The sequence below is a fragment of the Gymnoscopelus microlampas genome, assembly GCF_963454915.1.
Source record: "Gymnoscopelus microlampas genome assembly, chromosome: 5".
Taxonomy (NCBI): domain Eukaryota; kingdom Metazoa; phylum Chordata; class Actinopteri; order Myctophiformes; family Myctophidae; genus Gymnoscopelus; species Gymnoscopelus microlampas.
This window is the reverse complement of record NC_139942.1, coordinates 37,720,782-37,737,086: the sequence shown is the minus strand read 5'-3', so window position 1 is coordinate 37,737,086 and position 16,305 is coordinate 37,720,782. Positions and strand designations below refer to the sequence as shown.

Here is a 16,305-nt window from a genome sequence, read left to right as displayed (position 1 = left end):
TGTCTTCTTATACATATTGTTATGGGAGGAGGGTTGGGGTTTGAGGATTGTTCAAAACATGTTTATGGTCCAGAGCTAAAAAAAAAAGGTTGAGAACCACTACTCTTGCATTGACTTCATCACAGCATTCTTAACTTTACTGCACGTTCTGTCATTATTCCACATCCAACCAGCAGTTATGTACAAAAGTCATTATTACTGACATCCATGCAAATATTTAATCTCATCCTATATTGCCTTTTTATAAAGATAAGATAGTCACCACTTTGGAGAGCATCAGCAAAATTGAGAGGGATTAGTTTATACTAGGATGTATTAAAAGAAAAACAAAGGAAGAAAAAAAAAGATTCCATGCCTTTAACTAAGCAACTCTTATTTCTATTTGAGTTACTGTATGATAAATATAACATGATAAATATGCTGTTTTTGTTTTTACAACACCACCTGGAAAGCAAACATGGTCCTGTTTTCAGGACCATAGACAGCACCCTAGTTTGCCAAGACAAAAGCAGTCTGCAGTTGAGGTTGCAAACATTTCTTTACCTGATAGTAGTACTTAAATTGACTTCATTCATTCAAAACATTGAAATACTTCATTGTTTGCTGATGCTGTTACGCTGCCTGGCATTGATTACCAATGGCCTTTATGTTGTTTGAAATTTGTGAATGATGTTGGTGATATACATTGTAAATACTAGTTTTATTGCAAATTATCCCAAAACAACTGATTAAGTGGCCACAAAATCCCCTCATGATTGTATTAACTTTTTGGTGTTGGGTGTGCGACTTCATTGAAATGAGAATGAAATTCTCTTTGGGAACCACACTGGTCTATACGAAGGCTTAATTCATTAGGATAATTTATTAGGCTGCCACCACGATGGTGATGTTCTGGAGGAAAGAAATATAAATATATATAGTGGATGTTGCTTTGCTTAGAGAAACAGTGGCAGATATTCAGCATTCAATATTTTAAATGTTCTTTTCCATTTTTATTTTAACTGCTTTGTTAGTTCATCAACATCCAGAGCAGAAACAGACAACAGACTGTACAGAGGAGAAATATCCCAAGAATGTTCCAAGCTTACACAACTTTTTATGAAGCAGTCATCTGACTCTAGTAAAGGTTCTTCACAGATACTGTACAGTCGCAGACCACACCAATAAACCACGACGAGTGGGCTGAAAAAAAGAAAATCCGAAGATCGACAAGGTATGGAGGATTTTTGTTAACCAAGCGTTTGAAGTGCAATTTGAATATATATTATACATATTATGTAGGCTATAGAGTTTTTACCCCTCCTTGGGCCAATATTGATTAACATTCTGAACAGTATCTTGTCAATTGTAGGTGTTGAACTAATAACCATTAGACTTCATATTTATATTTGAAATGCTTTGTTAGTTTGCCTACACCCAGAGCTGAAACAGACTGTACAGAGATGAAATATTACAAGAATATTGATGTATTCCAAGTTTAGTGTCATAAAAACCTATGCATGTAAGACAGTCCTCTGGATTAGAGGCCCTGTGTGCAGAAAATCATGATTCACGATGAAAAGCATAAAAAGTAGTTAAAGTATAGATACTTTGTTTAGTCTTACTCTAAGCATGATTAACAAACAATCATTTCACGTCTGGGAAAGTGGCCACGAAGAGAGAGAGGATGGCTCCCACAGGAGATTGATCGGAGAGGCAGATCATGAGTTATTACATTAGATAACCATCTGGCCTAGTCACAAGATGGTTAATATTGCCAGTATTAAGAAATAGATGAGAAGAGGAGGAGGACAGACCTATTGCCTACTGACAGAAGGGGTAGAAATATTACTAATGTGTGTGTAATCGACAGATTTGGACCAGAGCGAATTTGACCATCGCTTGCATTTGCTATGCTACTGACTCAGTGCTTAATGAGTCTTCCAGTTTAGTAGACCTTGTATTGTGAATTTGTACTTGAACTTCCATGTACTGTTGTTCTCATGTCTTACTAAATAAAGTACATCAATCAATCAATCAACAGACACCAGACAGACGCAGACCACACCAACAAGCCACGAGCGAGTGGGCTGAAAAGGAAAATCTCACTGATTAACGAGGTATGGAGGATTGTGGGTAATCCAACGTTTAAAGTGCAATTTGAATATAGACCCAATTTTAACCCATCCATGGGCCATTGTGGACTGACAATCCGAACAGTATCTTGTTCTCAATTATACGCTATTTATTAAAGTTGAACTATTGCTAGTCAATAATCATTACAATATAGGATATATTTATGGTTGCCTACTGTGTCACAAGTGGAACTAAATTTGCACTAAATAAAAGTATGTTTAGTGGTACTTTGTGGGATCCATTTTCACAAAGCTGATTTGGGTTCATTCTACAATAAATGAAGGTCAAATATTGGTTATTTCTACCTCAATGTTGTCTACACATAATGTAACTTACTTGAGTTGTGATTAAATATATGGTAGCCATACTGTCAGTCTCATTGTACATTGATCATTTCTGTCTATTTCAGGATGGGTTTTCACCTTACAGGACGAGATGTTGCCGTTTCTGTCGGGCATTTGGCTGATCTTACGGATAAACCAGAAACCCTGAAGCTGATTGAGGAAGCCTCAACTTCCTGCGTAAAATGGGGACATGTTTTACGTGAACTAATGAAACAAGATTCAATCAAAACTCTGTATGTTAAGAAATTTGAAGAGTCAATGTTATTTGAAATCTTTAAAGACATTGAACGAGATTTAAGGGCAGGTAAAGCTGTCATAGCATCAATCAAGCTTCCAACTGGTAGAATTCTACAGCATGCCTTTTGTATCGAGTCCACAGATGGACTTAATGCACGCATTTTACATAGTTGGCAAGGTGTCCACTCTATTCGGGCTGAGAAAATGATGGCTATAGAAAAGATGATACAGCTTCTGAAAGAATTGAGCACGTTTGACTGGGATATTCAGAGAAAATATGTACAAAATGTATTTCATCAACTTTTTGGAGCGGATAATGCAAAGAATCTGTCAGAAGCCACAGAGATTGTAGTGAGAAGAAGAGTCTCTTTTGAGACGATGATAAGTGGCAGGCCAGAACGGCCAATATTTGAAAGCAGAGTGCAACTATCCGGTCTCCTCGATGAGATATCATACAGGACAGCTCCTTCGGGCACTGCCGTCGGGGGTGCTCTGGGGTTTGTGTTTGGGGTAGGTGGCGTACTGATATCTGGAGAGCGTGACCCCAAGGAAGAGGGGTTGGCTGGAACTAAGTCAGCATTAGGCGGAGCTGCAGGTGGAGGGGCTGGAGCAGCTGCTGCCAAACTGTTGACACCAACCCTCTCTAGGATTGGTGCTTCAGTAGTTCGCGCCAATGTTCTGTCAGGAGTTGCATTTTTTAGTGTTTTTGCAATTTGGGATGTAGTTGAATGGAGAATGCATAAAATCACTGAAGTACAGCTGCGTCAGCGTATGGCAGAAGGTTTAGCAAGAACAGCAGGTGGTATTGGAGGTGGTGTAGCTGGTGGGGTAGGCTTAGGTCTTTGGTTAGGACCAACTGGTGTAGTTTTAGGAGGACTCATAGGAGGTCTTGCTGGGGCAATTGGAGGATCCTATGCTGGCAAGGCAATTGATGAGGCAATATGGGATAAAAGTGAAGATTCAATAATGAACAGTTACGAATTCTTTGGATGGCATGATGTCCAGCGAAATACACGGCCAGTGAAAAGTGCAGAGCAGATGCAGGAAGCATATGACAATCAGCTGAAAAGCAAGCCATCCAATATGGAGGAGAAGGACTGGGATACAATCTGCAGGGCAAACCTCATGGTGCTATTACCAGCCATGTTTCCTGTATTCACCAAGGTCATGACAATAGCTGATTACCTACACAAGAACAGAAGTGATGGGGTGTCTGCCATTGCACAAATGATGTATCAATCAATATCTGAGGAGTAGCAAAGCGCTTCGAACACTGCTGGTCTGATCTTAGATACAAATAGAACAGACCGGTCTGATGTTAGAGATGATCAGACTCTTAAGAAGTGTAATGGATATTATTCCATCTGGAACTTTTTCAGTTTTATGTTAATGATAAACAATGATCAAATATTGTCAATAACATAATAAAATTGGTTACTGGCAACACATACTAAAATATGTGTCAAAAGGTAAATAGTACTGTAAGGTAAAAAGGAACTATGACAAAGTAAAATATTGAAATAATTGAAAAATATTGAAAAGAAATATACAGGAATAAGATAACTATAGCCTACATTAATGTTTTGTAATGGGATTAGGTTCATTCAGCAGATGTGATACTGACAGCAAGCACTATTGTGATTGATGTTTGGGTGGTCTTGCCTGGATAATTCTATACTGTATGCAGTGGTAACTATACCAGAGTGTAGCTATAGGGCTCAGATATTTTCTATTTAATTTAATGTCTTTCATGATGCTCCTGCCATGGAAGGGATTGTATGACATACTGTAATGAATTACATGCCAACGTTAAGATCTAAGATTGAGAATTACGGTTTTAGTATTTGTAACAAAAAAAAAAGACTGCCAAAAAAGTAAAAGCAAATGTAGACAGGGTTATAGCTATATTATGTGGAAAGCTGAAAACCAAAATAAAGCCTTGCTGTAATTTTAATGTCTGTGATTGAATTTATACAATGTAGACATTCTGACATGGTTACCTATATGAAATAAAAAATATTAAACTCTCAACTTGGACATCTTTTTATTTCTAAATAGCACAACTTATAATGATGAATGTTGCACCATTAGTTTTTCATTTTTCCATATAATGTCAATTAAATTTGAGGCCACAATACAGTCCTGAACATATGAAAGTTTATGATTTTATGTGTTTTTTGGTATTATCACAATTAGTTAGATTTTTTAACAAATTGAGTATTAAAATAATTTAATAATAATAATAAAACCTTTATTTTACCACTGAAACAAAAATTCTCTTTTACAAGAATGAACTGGTCAAGTTAGCAGCATTATGACGTCTTTATTGTCTCCGCCAGGCCGAAAGGCATGGCAGAGAGTATGTTTTCCACCCCGTCCGTCCGTGTGTCCGTCCGTCCGTCCGTCCGTCTGTGAGCAGCTAATCTCCGGCACCGTTGGCTTGATCACAGCGCCACTGTGCAAACACACTCCCTGGATGCCAATTCAGAACCTTTGCCCCAATTTTTTCTCATGGGCCTTTTATAGCGCCACCAGGAGGCCGATTTGTGCAAAACATATTTTTTGACAGTACTCCTACAGATTTTGTCCAAAAATCCCGCAAATCGGTACACAGTATCTCTATATAGTCATTAAACGAAACGGGTCTTTCAGATTTCTCATATTCCATCCTGATTGGCTAAAAATGTCTTCCAAAGTTTGCAGGAGTGCTCCGTTTTGAACAAAATGCCTCAAATCATGAACACAGCATGCAATTTCCGTGAAATTTTGCACGCACATTTCCATTAGGCCGAGGAAGAACTACCATTTGAAATTTTTCAAATCAGCCTCATGGTGGCACTATAACAGGCCGATTCATGTTTTTACCTATAATTGCACCGATCTGTTTAAAACTTTGTATGCACACTCCCTAGAGGTCAAGGAAAAACCTTTGCCCTGCATTTTTCACATTTGCCTTTTATAGCGCCACCAGGAGGCCGACTTATGTAAAACATATTTTTTTATACTACTTCCAATTTTATCCAAATTTCACATAAATCGGTACACATGATCTCTAGAGTCATGTGATCACAACGGATGTGTTTGATTTTTCATATTCCATACTGATTGGCTAAGATTGACATCTAAAGTTTGGCTTGTTTTGAACAAAATTCCGCAAATCATGAACGCACCCAATTGCGCACAAACTTTGCACGCACATTCACACTATGTTGAGGAACAAATGCCACCCTTTTAACATTGGCCTGTTATAGCCCCACCAACAGGTCTAATTTAGCGAAACACTAAACACTTTTAACAAAATGCCTCAAATCATGAATGCAGTCAGTGTCCGATTGTCGTGCAAGGCCTATTACGTTGGCCTATTATAGCGCCACCAGGAGGCCACAATAGCCTACCTGACCTGGCGGAGACCTGTGCTCCGAGGAGCACTTTTTCTAGTTGAATATTATATTGAATGTGTAGTCTGAATTTAACATTTCCAATAGAATTTAGTGTGAGAGTTGAACCTAGAAAACCTACTCATGTTCAACGTTTAAAAGCAAAGTGTGTATGTGACGTGAGGGTGTCATTCATTCTTGACCTACTGTAGTCAGGCCTATGTTCCGACAATCTGAATATTATAGAATCAAGATATGCCACTTCATGCTGGCCTGGTATTAATTTTCTTACAGAATTAAGACACCACTTAATGCTGGCCTGGATAAAACATTCTGAACATTATAGAATAAAGACACCACTTCATGCTGGCCTGCAGGTATTAGTTGTTGTGAGTACATCTTGTGACTGTCTATGACACAAGCTCCCACCTATCTTTATACACTGTATAAGAATGTTTTTTCGCAGTACCGGTTATGGGTACTTGGGAGGCCAGATGACGTCAGTCATATGACATCAGTCATCTCCATATTTTGATCAAAAACTTGGACAGACACAGACTCACAGGGAGAGATTTATGGAGAGGCAATCTATGACTTCAGTCATCTATGATGTCAGTAATATGACGTCAGTCATCTCCATATTTGGACATATCAAGAGATGTGTACAGTACGTATCCACAAACTGACGGACTGAGATGTGTGGATAGTAGAAGATGACTTAATGATGTCATCACACAATGACATCACAACGTCATCATCACAACCATGTGGAATATTGGTTAGCATGCTGTTTGCAAAATAGGACTGCATTCTATTAATGTATATAGACAGAACTTGTTGCAGGATGGCAGAGGTAAAGTCATAATGGAAAGACTTTTATCTTCTGAAGGCTGATATACTTCACCTATATACCAATATAATAAAAGATCATAGCGAACATCGATTGGATTAACCAACTACTGGATTGATTTTTGTGGGAGAAAAGTATTTTATCAGTTCGCTTCAGGGATGGAAAGCACACCCAGACCAGGATCAGCATCACCAGGAGGGTTCAAGGCAGTTCTGAGGAATCTCTTTGGAGGGAGTAGTGTTGTGCCTGAATATTCCAAAACTGTACCACTGACTGAGCCGAGTCCTCTCCCACCTTATCCTAATCCTTATCTTGATCCTCGTTACCAGCTACAGAACACAGATGATGAGTATATCCTGCTACCTACATGGAGGCCAACAGAACCTACTAAACCCAGAAGGACATTTGATCTGGCCACATACAATATTGGAGGCGGCTACATCACTGGAGGCATGTTTGGAACATTAAACGGTCTCCGGGTGGGTCTGAAAGAGACTAGAGACATGGCATGGTCCAAACCTCGTAACGTACAGATTCTAAACATGGTGACGAGGCAGGGTGCGTCATGGACTGCCACGCTGGGCTCTGTTGCGTTCTTTTACAGTGTATTTGTTGTGGCGATAGAGAAGGCCAGGGGTGCAGAGCATGACACTAACAAAGTGGCTGCTGGAACACTCACTGGGATGCTGTTCAAATCAACAGGTGGCCTGCGTGGTGTTGCACGTGGAGGTCTGGTAGGTTTGGCCATGTCTGGTGCCTACGCTCTCTACAACTGGGAACACCTCGCCAGGTAGGCTACTCGCGATCCAAAAGATAATAACACAGGAACATTTTAAGAAATCTAATGACATGAAAAAGATATTGGTCAAGAGATTGATCTAGTTTTGAGGGAGGAAGTAGGACATGAGCATGCAACACTGTCTCACTCCCCAAAATGCATATTGTGACTTCTTGGGACGGACATCCCAAGAAGTCAAACAGTGACTGGAAGGGGGTACCCTCCCAGTCAAACGGTACTACCGCACTACAGGAATTCGGAAGGAAAGGTGTGCAGAAGTGCAGTTCTCAAACCCAAGACGTAAAAGGGTGACATTCATCACTATCATTTAACATAAACAAGGGAACCAGGAGACCTGGTACTGCCAGACCCCTAGTGGTTGAAATCTGAATGGCCTGACTTCGCATGACGTGTGTGCAGAGGAAAAGAGGGACCGACCGACCGACCGACAAAGCCTCATGTAGGCCAACCCCCTGGGTCTGGCAAACAGAGTGGATACTTACATTTTCAAGGCTATATACACCACTGTCAGTAGTGTCAAGTGGGCCGGCGGACGGTTTATGCCCGGTTGACGGTTGATCCCTTGTGGTTCAGCAGGATCAAGCCCCTGCTGAACCACAAGAATTCACATAACTCCCAAGACTTTCATTTCCGCTAAGAGCATGATTACTTTGAGACCCCCCATGGCGTCCTTCATGTGACCATGAGGAACATACCGTGGCAACCGACCTGACATACACAACATTATATTTTGAGCGTTCTTAAACTGGTGTAACTGTCCATTTAGACTTCAAAGCGGTAATGCACTTACACTGAAATAGGATTTATGTTATGAAAATAAAATTACAGTAAGCGTTTTCTGGTTTATATAAAATACTTTATTACAGTGTTATGTATTTTAAACTTTTACAGGCTGTGTTGTGTAAAATATGTTCTGAATAAAATATGAGCTACAGAAAGCCATTACTCAATTTGAAACACAACATATAAACATTGTTAAATTAAAGAAATTAGACATTTTAAAATACATTTGAAAGAATAAACCCTTGTATGCAAGTTCTACAATTTGTTTCAAATCTTTTTTTTATTGTGAAGCACAGGGTAGGATTATACATTTCTGTTCATATACATGGATTTCTTCCTTTTTTTCCAAAAACAAACAGACATATACACAAAATAGACAGCAAGTTCTACAATTTGGTGGAACATTTATTCTGGTCTGTTTCGTTGTCATTCGCTTTGCACATGATCACTTTTCTGAAAAGGAAACAGTGCAGATATACATGATGAAATAAAGATACAGGCAATGCTATAAATATGTTGATTACAAGTTTAGAATATAATTATTACCTTCTGCCGACAGCTTCATCAGTGGATTCAGGCAGTTCTCTTCCCCTGGTCTCGGGAAGCATGAAGGTCAGAACTCCGCTAAGTATTGCAAGGCTACTGAACACAATGATGGGTATGCCCCAGTAGAACACTGCCAGCATATTGAGCAATGGAGACAACATCCCAGCTGATCTCATAAGCACTGACGCTAACCCTGTAGCTGTTTGTCTGGAACAGTAATGAAGGGAAGCAAGATTACACTGAAAAGCTCCAGTAAAAATAATGTTTGCAAATGGTGTTAAGTTTTTAACCAGATTAACTATTAGTCCCTATTATGATCCTGTCATAATAGATCTATATTGATGAGGATAAAGAAAGATTTTTCAATTAATTGAAGACCTACCGCACAGATGTTGGAAACAGCTCCTGCACATAGACACTACATATGGAGCCTGCCCAAATCATAAAAAAGCGTCCTGTGATAGCTAATGCACCAACTGCAACACCATTACCTGGAAGTTGGAAGAGAATAATATTGTGATAAATTGGGCAAAAGCACCACATTTTCCCGTTCTGACAACACATTTTCTTTCAAGTGTCTTACTGTGAGGAACAGCAAGGATAAGGATGCAGAAGAGTCCACCAATCAGAAGGGTACACAGTAGAGATCTTTTCCTCCCCAAAACCTCTAACATCCAGACACAAAGTGGTTGAACAGGCAGCGCAGTGAGACCAAACATCAGTTGTGTTAAGAACATGTCCATTCCAAGGGTTTCGATATTAAATAAAAGGCAGAAGTAGGCAAGGGTCACCATCATCCTTCAGATGTTTGACAGAAAACAATACACATATCAGTCATGTGTGGTGTATACTATTGTCCTGTACTCTGGAATATCATTCAATCAATCAATCGATAGATCAAACTTTATTATCACATCACACAGTTACAATAGAGAAAGGAGAAAATACCTGAATAGGATAGATGACAATACCTGAACAACAGCTTGCTAATACCATAGCTAAATGGCAGTCAATTCATTCATGGATTTATTTACGGTATTTTGGTACTGCAGGTTGGACTGCAGCACTAGTCTTGCCATTATTCATGTCAGATACACTGTACTGTAGTGAGAACACCGTGGCATGCTCTCTATTAGTTTTCCCATCATTATGTAGATTATGTAGCAGTCTGTATAAACTTACCATGCCAATGTTATGATCAAGAAATACTTCATAAGAACAGTTGATTTGATAAGAACCTGTAGGCCACCTTTCGCCAATGTTCGTTTCTCAACAATCTGTAGAGGTAATGCAAAATACTAGTGTTCACAGACAAATACACACATATTATGGTCACAATTCTGCTTAATGTTTTGTATAAATCTAGCAAGCTCCTAAACATTTGTATACTATTTAGTTTATATCACAGAGGACCTGAGGGGCTGCTGTACCTGGGATGAAGTCAGTGGTTCTTTAAAAAATATCTATAAATCCACAAATCTCCATATATGGACATCCCTGATGTCATCAATATGATAGTACTGATGTCCTTTTGCAGTACCTTTTCAAGTAGAGATTCTGGAACTGTGCGTTTGTTGATCGCTGCTGCCCTGAGAATCAACTGTTTTACCTCCACTGTTCTTCCTCTGCCCAGCAACCATCTGGCTGACTCTGGAATGAACCTTTTAGAATACAACTGAGTCACAAATTCCACTCCACAGTAAGAGAGTAATCATCAGAAAAGCAGAGCGGTAAACGTGTACGTACCATATGTAAATGACAACCACTAGATTTGGTGCTGCGAAGACCCACTGAGCAACTCTCCAGTTACGTATGAAGTAGGCTATACCAGCAACGAAACAGTGCCCGATTGTACCCATGATCTGACCCACACAAACACCAAGAGATCGTTTTGACTTCCCAATCCATTCAGTGGCTACACAGAAGAACAGTTGTGAAGGATTTAGTTTCGAACATTGTTAATGCAAAAATATCATTTTTAACCATAATATGGCCCTGTTCCAAAACATATAAGGTTCTGAAATTATTGCAGTTGAAATAGACTCTTCACACCAGACATTTTCATGGGCTGCATGTGATAGTGACATCAGCGTGTCAAAATGTGTTATGTGCCTTTTAATGTGTGTAATAACGTTAATAGTGTTATTATTGTGTTTCATTTAAGTGTTACTGTGCAAGCATGGGCAGCCCCGGCATAGCTATTCAAGCTGAAAGTATTTCAGCTTATTTCTAGTGAAACAGGAGCTGTCCACATCTTGGGGATGGGGGTTGAAACGCATGGAGCTTTGCAACCTCCAGACTACTACTTTGCTACAAATTTTACACCATTTTAGTGTGTATAGTAAATGGTAAAGGGTGTTATTATATAGCGCCTTTATCCAAAGCGCTTTACAATGTGCATTACTTTCACCCATTCACACACAGAGTGGACACAAAGCATGCAAGTATAAGGCCCAGGATTCGAACCCCGGTCTCCCGCATGGGAAGGGACACTAAAGCCAGACATCTTAACCACTAGCGTAAAGGGGAATCGCCCTTGGCCATGGGAGATATTAGGCTTTTGGTCTTCAGGCAGAGGCTCTGGACCACTCTGCTACACAAGGCACCAACCTGCTCAGCAGGATCAGTTAGTGGTTAAAAGTGTCTTGCTCAAGGCCACTTCAACAGTAACCCGGGAATTTTGTTGCAAAAGTGACAATCTGAAAACACGCATGCTGACTCAAAAAGGGGAGAAACGCTTTTGTTGTACACTTTGTGAACAGACTACTTTGAAGAGGTCCATGAGGACTCATACTGGGGAAAACCCTTAAACTGTACAGTTTGATCAAAGCTTCAATTAAAATGTTATTATTATTAATTTTAGAAAACGTGCAGATGCAAGTCTTCAACCCAGCTATGAGCACTCATCCTGGGCAAGGCGAGTACCATGGCACAGCTGGAGGTCACCTTGCTTGGACTACAAATAAAAAATATATCATCCAAGGCAGTGCTGAATCAGGTTTCTGCTACTGCTGAAAATAGCCGATCTACAAGCTCACAACGCGTCGCATCGCGACGCTTGTTTTCTACCTCAAATGTTTCAGATTCATATTTTAGTGTACTGTTTGTTTACATTCAACTTGTAGCAGGTGGATGTCATATTATTGATAACATTTGATTGGTATACCTGCTGATGTTTAACATGCATGGTGCTATTGTTTAACAGGACGAAAACAAGATTAGACTTTTCTTAATTCTTTTTGGCATAGCTATATTGTTAATCCTACATTAAAATTGGCTTACAGGAGATGATGACAGGAGGACCGGCGGGCAAGCCGGTCCTCCTGTCATCATGGCAAACAAATCAGTCAGCTCCATATATGGGCACAAAAGGGGGCATGCCCATATATGGGCATATACTGATGACATCAGAGATCTCCATATATGGGCATAAAAGGGACAAGGATTGACACAGATACAGATATGTGGGCATATCAGTCAGATCGGCGGTGCGACGTAGGTGTGAGGGCCGCATAGCGGCCCGAACTCTAGATATGAGGGCCGCGTAGTGGCCCGAACATACATATTTTATTTCAGTGTGTCTTTAAATTCACGCTGGCACACAGAAATAGCTAAATGAAACACACCCACTATTAATGGTATTACCTTCCTGGGAAAATAGATTAAATAAAAATGTAAAAAGTAACTCGAAAACAAACACAGTTCCATACTATAACAGCTCACTTTGATCTGCCACTCCAATTTTAGACAAAGCCATATTAACTATTAATATTTATATATATATTATATCTAACTAAGTGATCACATTTTTAACTGATTGTTCAATAAACACCATGAGTGAAGCAAATAATACAATTTTAAAACATAAAACAATGATTGTTTTGTGCCTGTAAAACCATTCCATTACCAGATGTTTTTAAAAGGTTACTCATCACATAATGTGGAGCATTTTGCATTGTTGCAAATGACTGAACAGATTTGATTTTGAACAGAGACCTGGTGAAGCAGTAATTGACTGATAATGTGCTGTTAGGTGATTATACGGTACCTAGTACAGAGCTGTTGATGCGAAGCCCCCCGGCCCCAATTGCCACCATGAATTGACTTGCTATATATACATAGTAGTTGGGGCTTAACCCTGATGTTATTGTAAATATGAAAAGGATCACCACTGGAAGTTGAGTTGCCCGTTTGCGGCCAAATCTGAAAGACATGTAACCATTTTGGTAAGAATAGTAATGAAATGACTTGTCTCATGTCCTTTGACAATGTATCGTCACTGAGAGGGATGGTACAGTGTATAGTAGGCCTACTATTTGAAATACACTTACGATTCAGCAAAAGGTCCAAAGAGGAGAGAGCCAACAAGGATACCAGCCATCAACATGGTTTGTGCTGCTGCCACAAATGTATGTTTGTCACAGACTAGATCAAACTATAAAAACAGAATTCTGAAATCAAACCATTTGGTTAGGAAATATCTTTTCAGAATGATTAAATCAAATATTAAAGTATCATTGTGAATCACAATCCTGCTATCTATTGTCATATTAGATTTGTCACAGACTAGATCAAACTACAAGACAACATAGTTGATGTGGACCCAAGACAACAACATTTAATACCATTGTAGGCCCCACAAATGTACAATACTTAACCCACATCTGTGACTATGGTGGCGTCATACATAGACTTGTCGTACACCCATCCATTCTGGCACTCTGTGGTCTTATTCAGTCCAATCTCCCTGATGGTGTCAATGTCCCAGTCCACAGGGACAAACATCTTACACCTGCTGAAGCTTCCTTCATTCTCCCGTGGAAGGGTTAAATTAGCCTGTTCTTCTGTGGTTAAGTTGGCGTCAGCTTTAAGTATCCAGTCTGTGTTACAGTGTCGGACTGGGTCTGACTGTATAAAAATCACGCTGGAAAATATAAATGGTACAAACATATTGGGAAAGGAAAGAGCAAAAAGAACAATTTTCTGGAATGGTCCAAAGTGTCCAATGGCTTCAAGGATCTCTCCAAAATCAGCCATGTTGAGTGTTGATTTGAGAAGCTTTGTCGAAAAAAAGACAGTGATTCACCTTTAAGCAAAGTAGGCTATGTGTCGTAAAGATGGTCAAAAGATGTTACAACATGTGACTGGGTGATTCACTTGATAAGAAGTCTTCCGGGCAGCAGGTAAAACTATGTTTTAATGTTGTATTCCAGACTTAAAAGGACATGATGGCCATAAACTCTTGCCTGTACTTTGGATTGAATCTCTGAATATAACCTCATTCTAGAAACCCTTTACAACAAGATCATAGGCATTTTGGGGGGTGAATTATAATAATACAAAAAAACAATAACAGAAAGGAATAAAATGCAAGATTCCTATGCCATAACATACACCTGAATCAGCCGTCTATAAAATAAAAATCAGATCCCTGTGATTACAATGCAGTTTGTATTCAGCAGTTTTTACAGTCATCTCATAAAAGCATAACATTTTATATAGATGGTCAAACCTTTGAGATTACCTCTGTTTTAAGGCTGAACAATTCACCTGCTGTAGTAGTAAACATAATATAAACGCAACTGAGTATTTTCAGTCTTCTACAAAAGGTCACTGAAGGACACTGGCAGACTAAAGGACACATGAAAGACAACTAACTGAAAAACCAAGCTTTAACTAAAATCTAACCGAAAAAGTAGACTAGAAAAGGCTTTCTAGGCCTAAATAATCCTAACTGACTAAAATGTGTCCTTTAGTCTGCCAGTGTTGAGGTTGAGGTGCTGGGTTGAGGTTGTTGCTGTGTCTGTGTCTGTCAACTGAACACAATGGCCAGGCTGGGTTTTAAAGCATGTAGGGCTGCAGCAAGTGGGGATTGGGGAATCTGCTGCAGGTGTGCCAGCCTGATGAGAAGAGAAACAGTTTAGTGAGTGAGTGAGTGAGTGAGTGAGTGAGTGAGTGAGTGAGTGAATGAGTGAGTGATGTCATGGCCTCACGCAACACCTTTAAGACTACTGAAACAAAGTGAAGAGACATGTTTCTATTTAATTTTTCACAGTGGCATTACAATCCATGAGTGTTAATGTAACTATTGTGTGTGTAAAAATGTACCATTCCTCTCACAATTATATTGACCCTCGTGATTTTTCAGTGCAGGCCACTATAGTTACACCTTATCTTGCCTATTACTTCCATCATGTCATTTTTAATTAACAGTGTACAATTTGGCCCAGGCTGAGTTATTGATTGATGTGTAATTCTCAAGATTTGCCAGAAGGTGGAGCTCTCTCCTCCCGGTCAGGATCAAGTCAAATGAGTGCAGAGAATGTATAGCCTGAAGCTACAACATAGCTGAACACTCACTCCAATGACACATAGTTCTGTGACTGTCAGTTGCAAACGTCTCATTATGAGTCTTAGAATAGGCCCTTTTCACAGCAGGCATTTTGATGGCTAAGCACAGCTGAAGAAGGTAATAATAACGTTAATTGTGGGTGTGCTTAGCTTGATTGGTGTTACTGTGTGCCTGCATGGACAGCTCCTGTACAGTTATCCAGTGGTGTAAAGTAACTAACTACATTTACTGAGTACTGTACTAATTTTGAGGTATTTTTTGCTTTACTGGAGTATTTCCAGTTTTCAGTAGCCTACTTTTACTTCTACTCCACTACATCTCAGAGGCACATGTTGTACTTTTACTCCACTACAATTATATGTAGATTTTGATTATTATTACAAAACACATACAACCACTTCAGCCCCTATACATTTCAGCCATTTGAAAATAGCCATCTACAAGCTTGAGCTATTTTCAAAATATTTTTATACATTTTAAACATTTGAAAACTTGTGAAATGGGACGTTCTATATAATGAGTACTTTCTAGATTCTATTTTTGGTACTTTAAGCACATTTTGATACCAATAATTTTGTACTTTTACTCAAGTCAATTTTGAATTCCAGACTTTTATTTGTAACAGAGTATTTCTACATTGCAGTATTGAAATTTTACTTAAGTAAAAAAATTGAGTTATTTTTCCACCACAGGCATGAATGAATATGAGGTGAGCAGCACTCATCTCTGGTCAGGCACAGGCATGTAGGGACAAGTAGAGGCAGGATCAGGTATGCTGATTGTGGTCAACCACACCTACTATTTATGGCCTGCAGATATACATGGTAATTCAGTGGATCTCAGTGTGGGGTACGGGGCCCTTGAGGGGGTTCCAGGGGGTCCCCAGCTAAATTATTATTTTT

The 16,305-nt window shown here is 39.4% G+C and overlaps 3 protein-coding genes across 3 annotated transcripts in view; 1 reads left to right on the top strand and 2 right to left on the bottom strand.

The window, feature by feature from the left end:
- Window positions 1-16,305, bottom strand: part of LOC311045495 (discoidin domain-containing receptor 2-like) — a 39,662-nt gene that overhangs the window by 19,994 nt on the left and 3,363 nt on the right. The gene's annotated exons all lie outside the window — the stretch shown is intronic.
- On the top strand, window positions 7,082-7,717 carry LOC311045073 (mitochondrial import inner membrane translocase subunit Tim23-like; the record flags this gene model as incomplete). Its single annotated transcript, XM_084056884.1, has 1 exon — window positions 7,082-7,717. One exon carries the CDS (start codon window positions 7,082-7,084, stop codon window positions 7,715-7,717), a length of 636 nt encoding a protein of 211 aa, XP_083913010.1.
- On the bottom strand, window positions 8,260-14,088 carry LOC311045072 (solute carrier family 22 member 14-like; the record flags this gene model as incomplete). The annotated part of the gene is made up of 8 exons (XM_084056883.1): window positions 8,260-8,311; window positions 9,052-9,258; window positions 9,529-9,542; window positions 10,592-10,712; window positions 10,798-10,913; window positions 13,107-13,254; window positions 13,383-13,486; window positions 13,714-14,088. 8 exons carry the CDS (start codon window positions 14,086-14,088, stop codon window positions 8,260-8,262), a joined length of 1,137 nt encoding a protein of 378 aa, XP_083913009.1.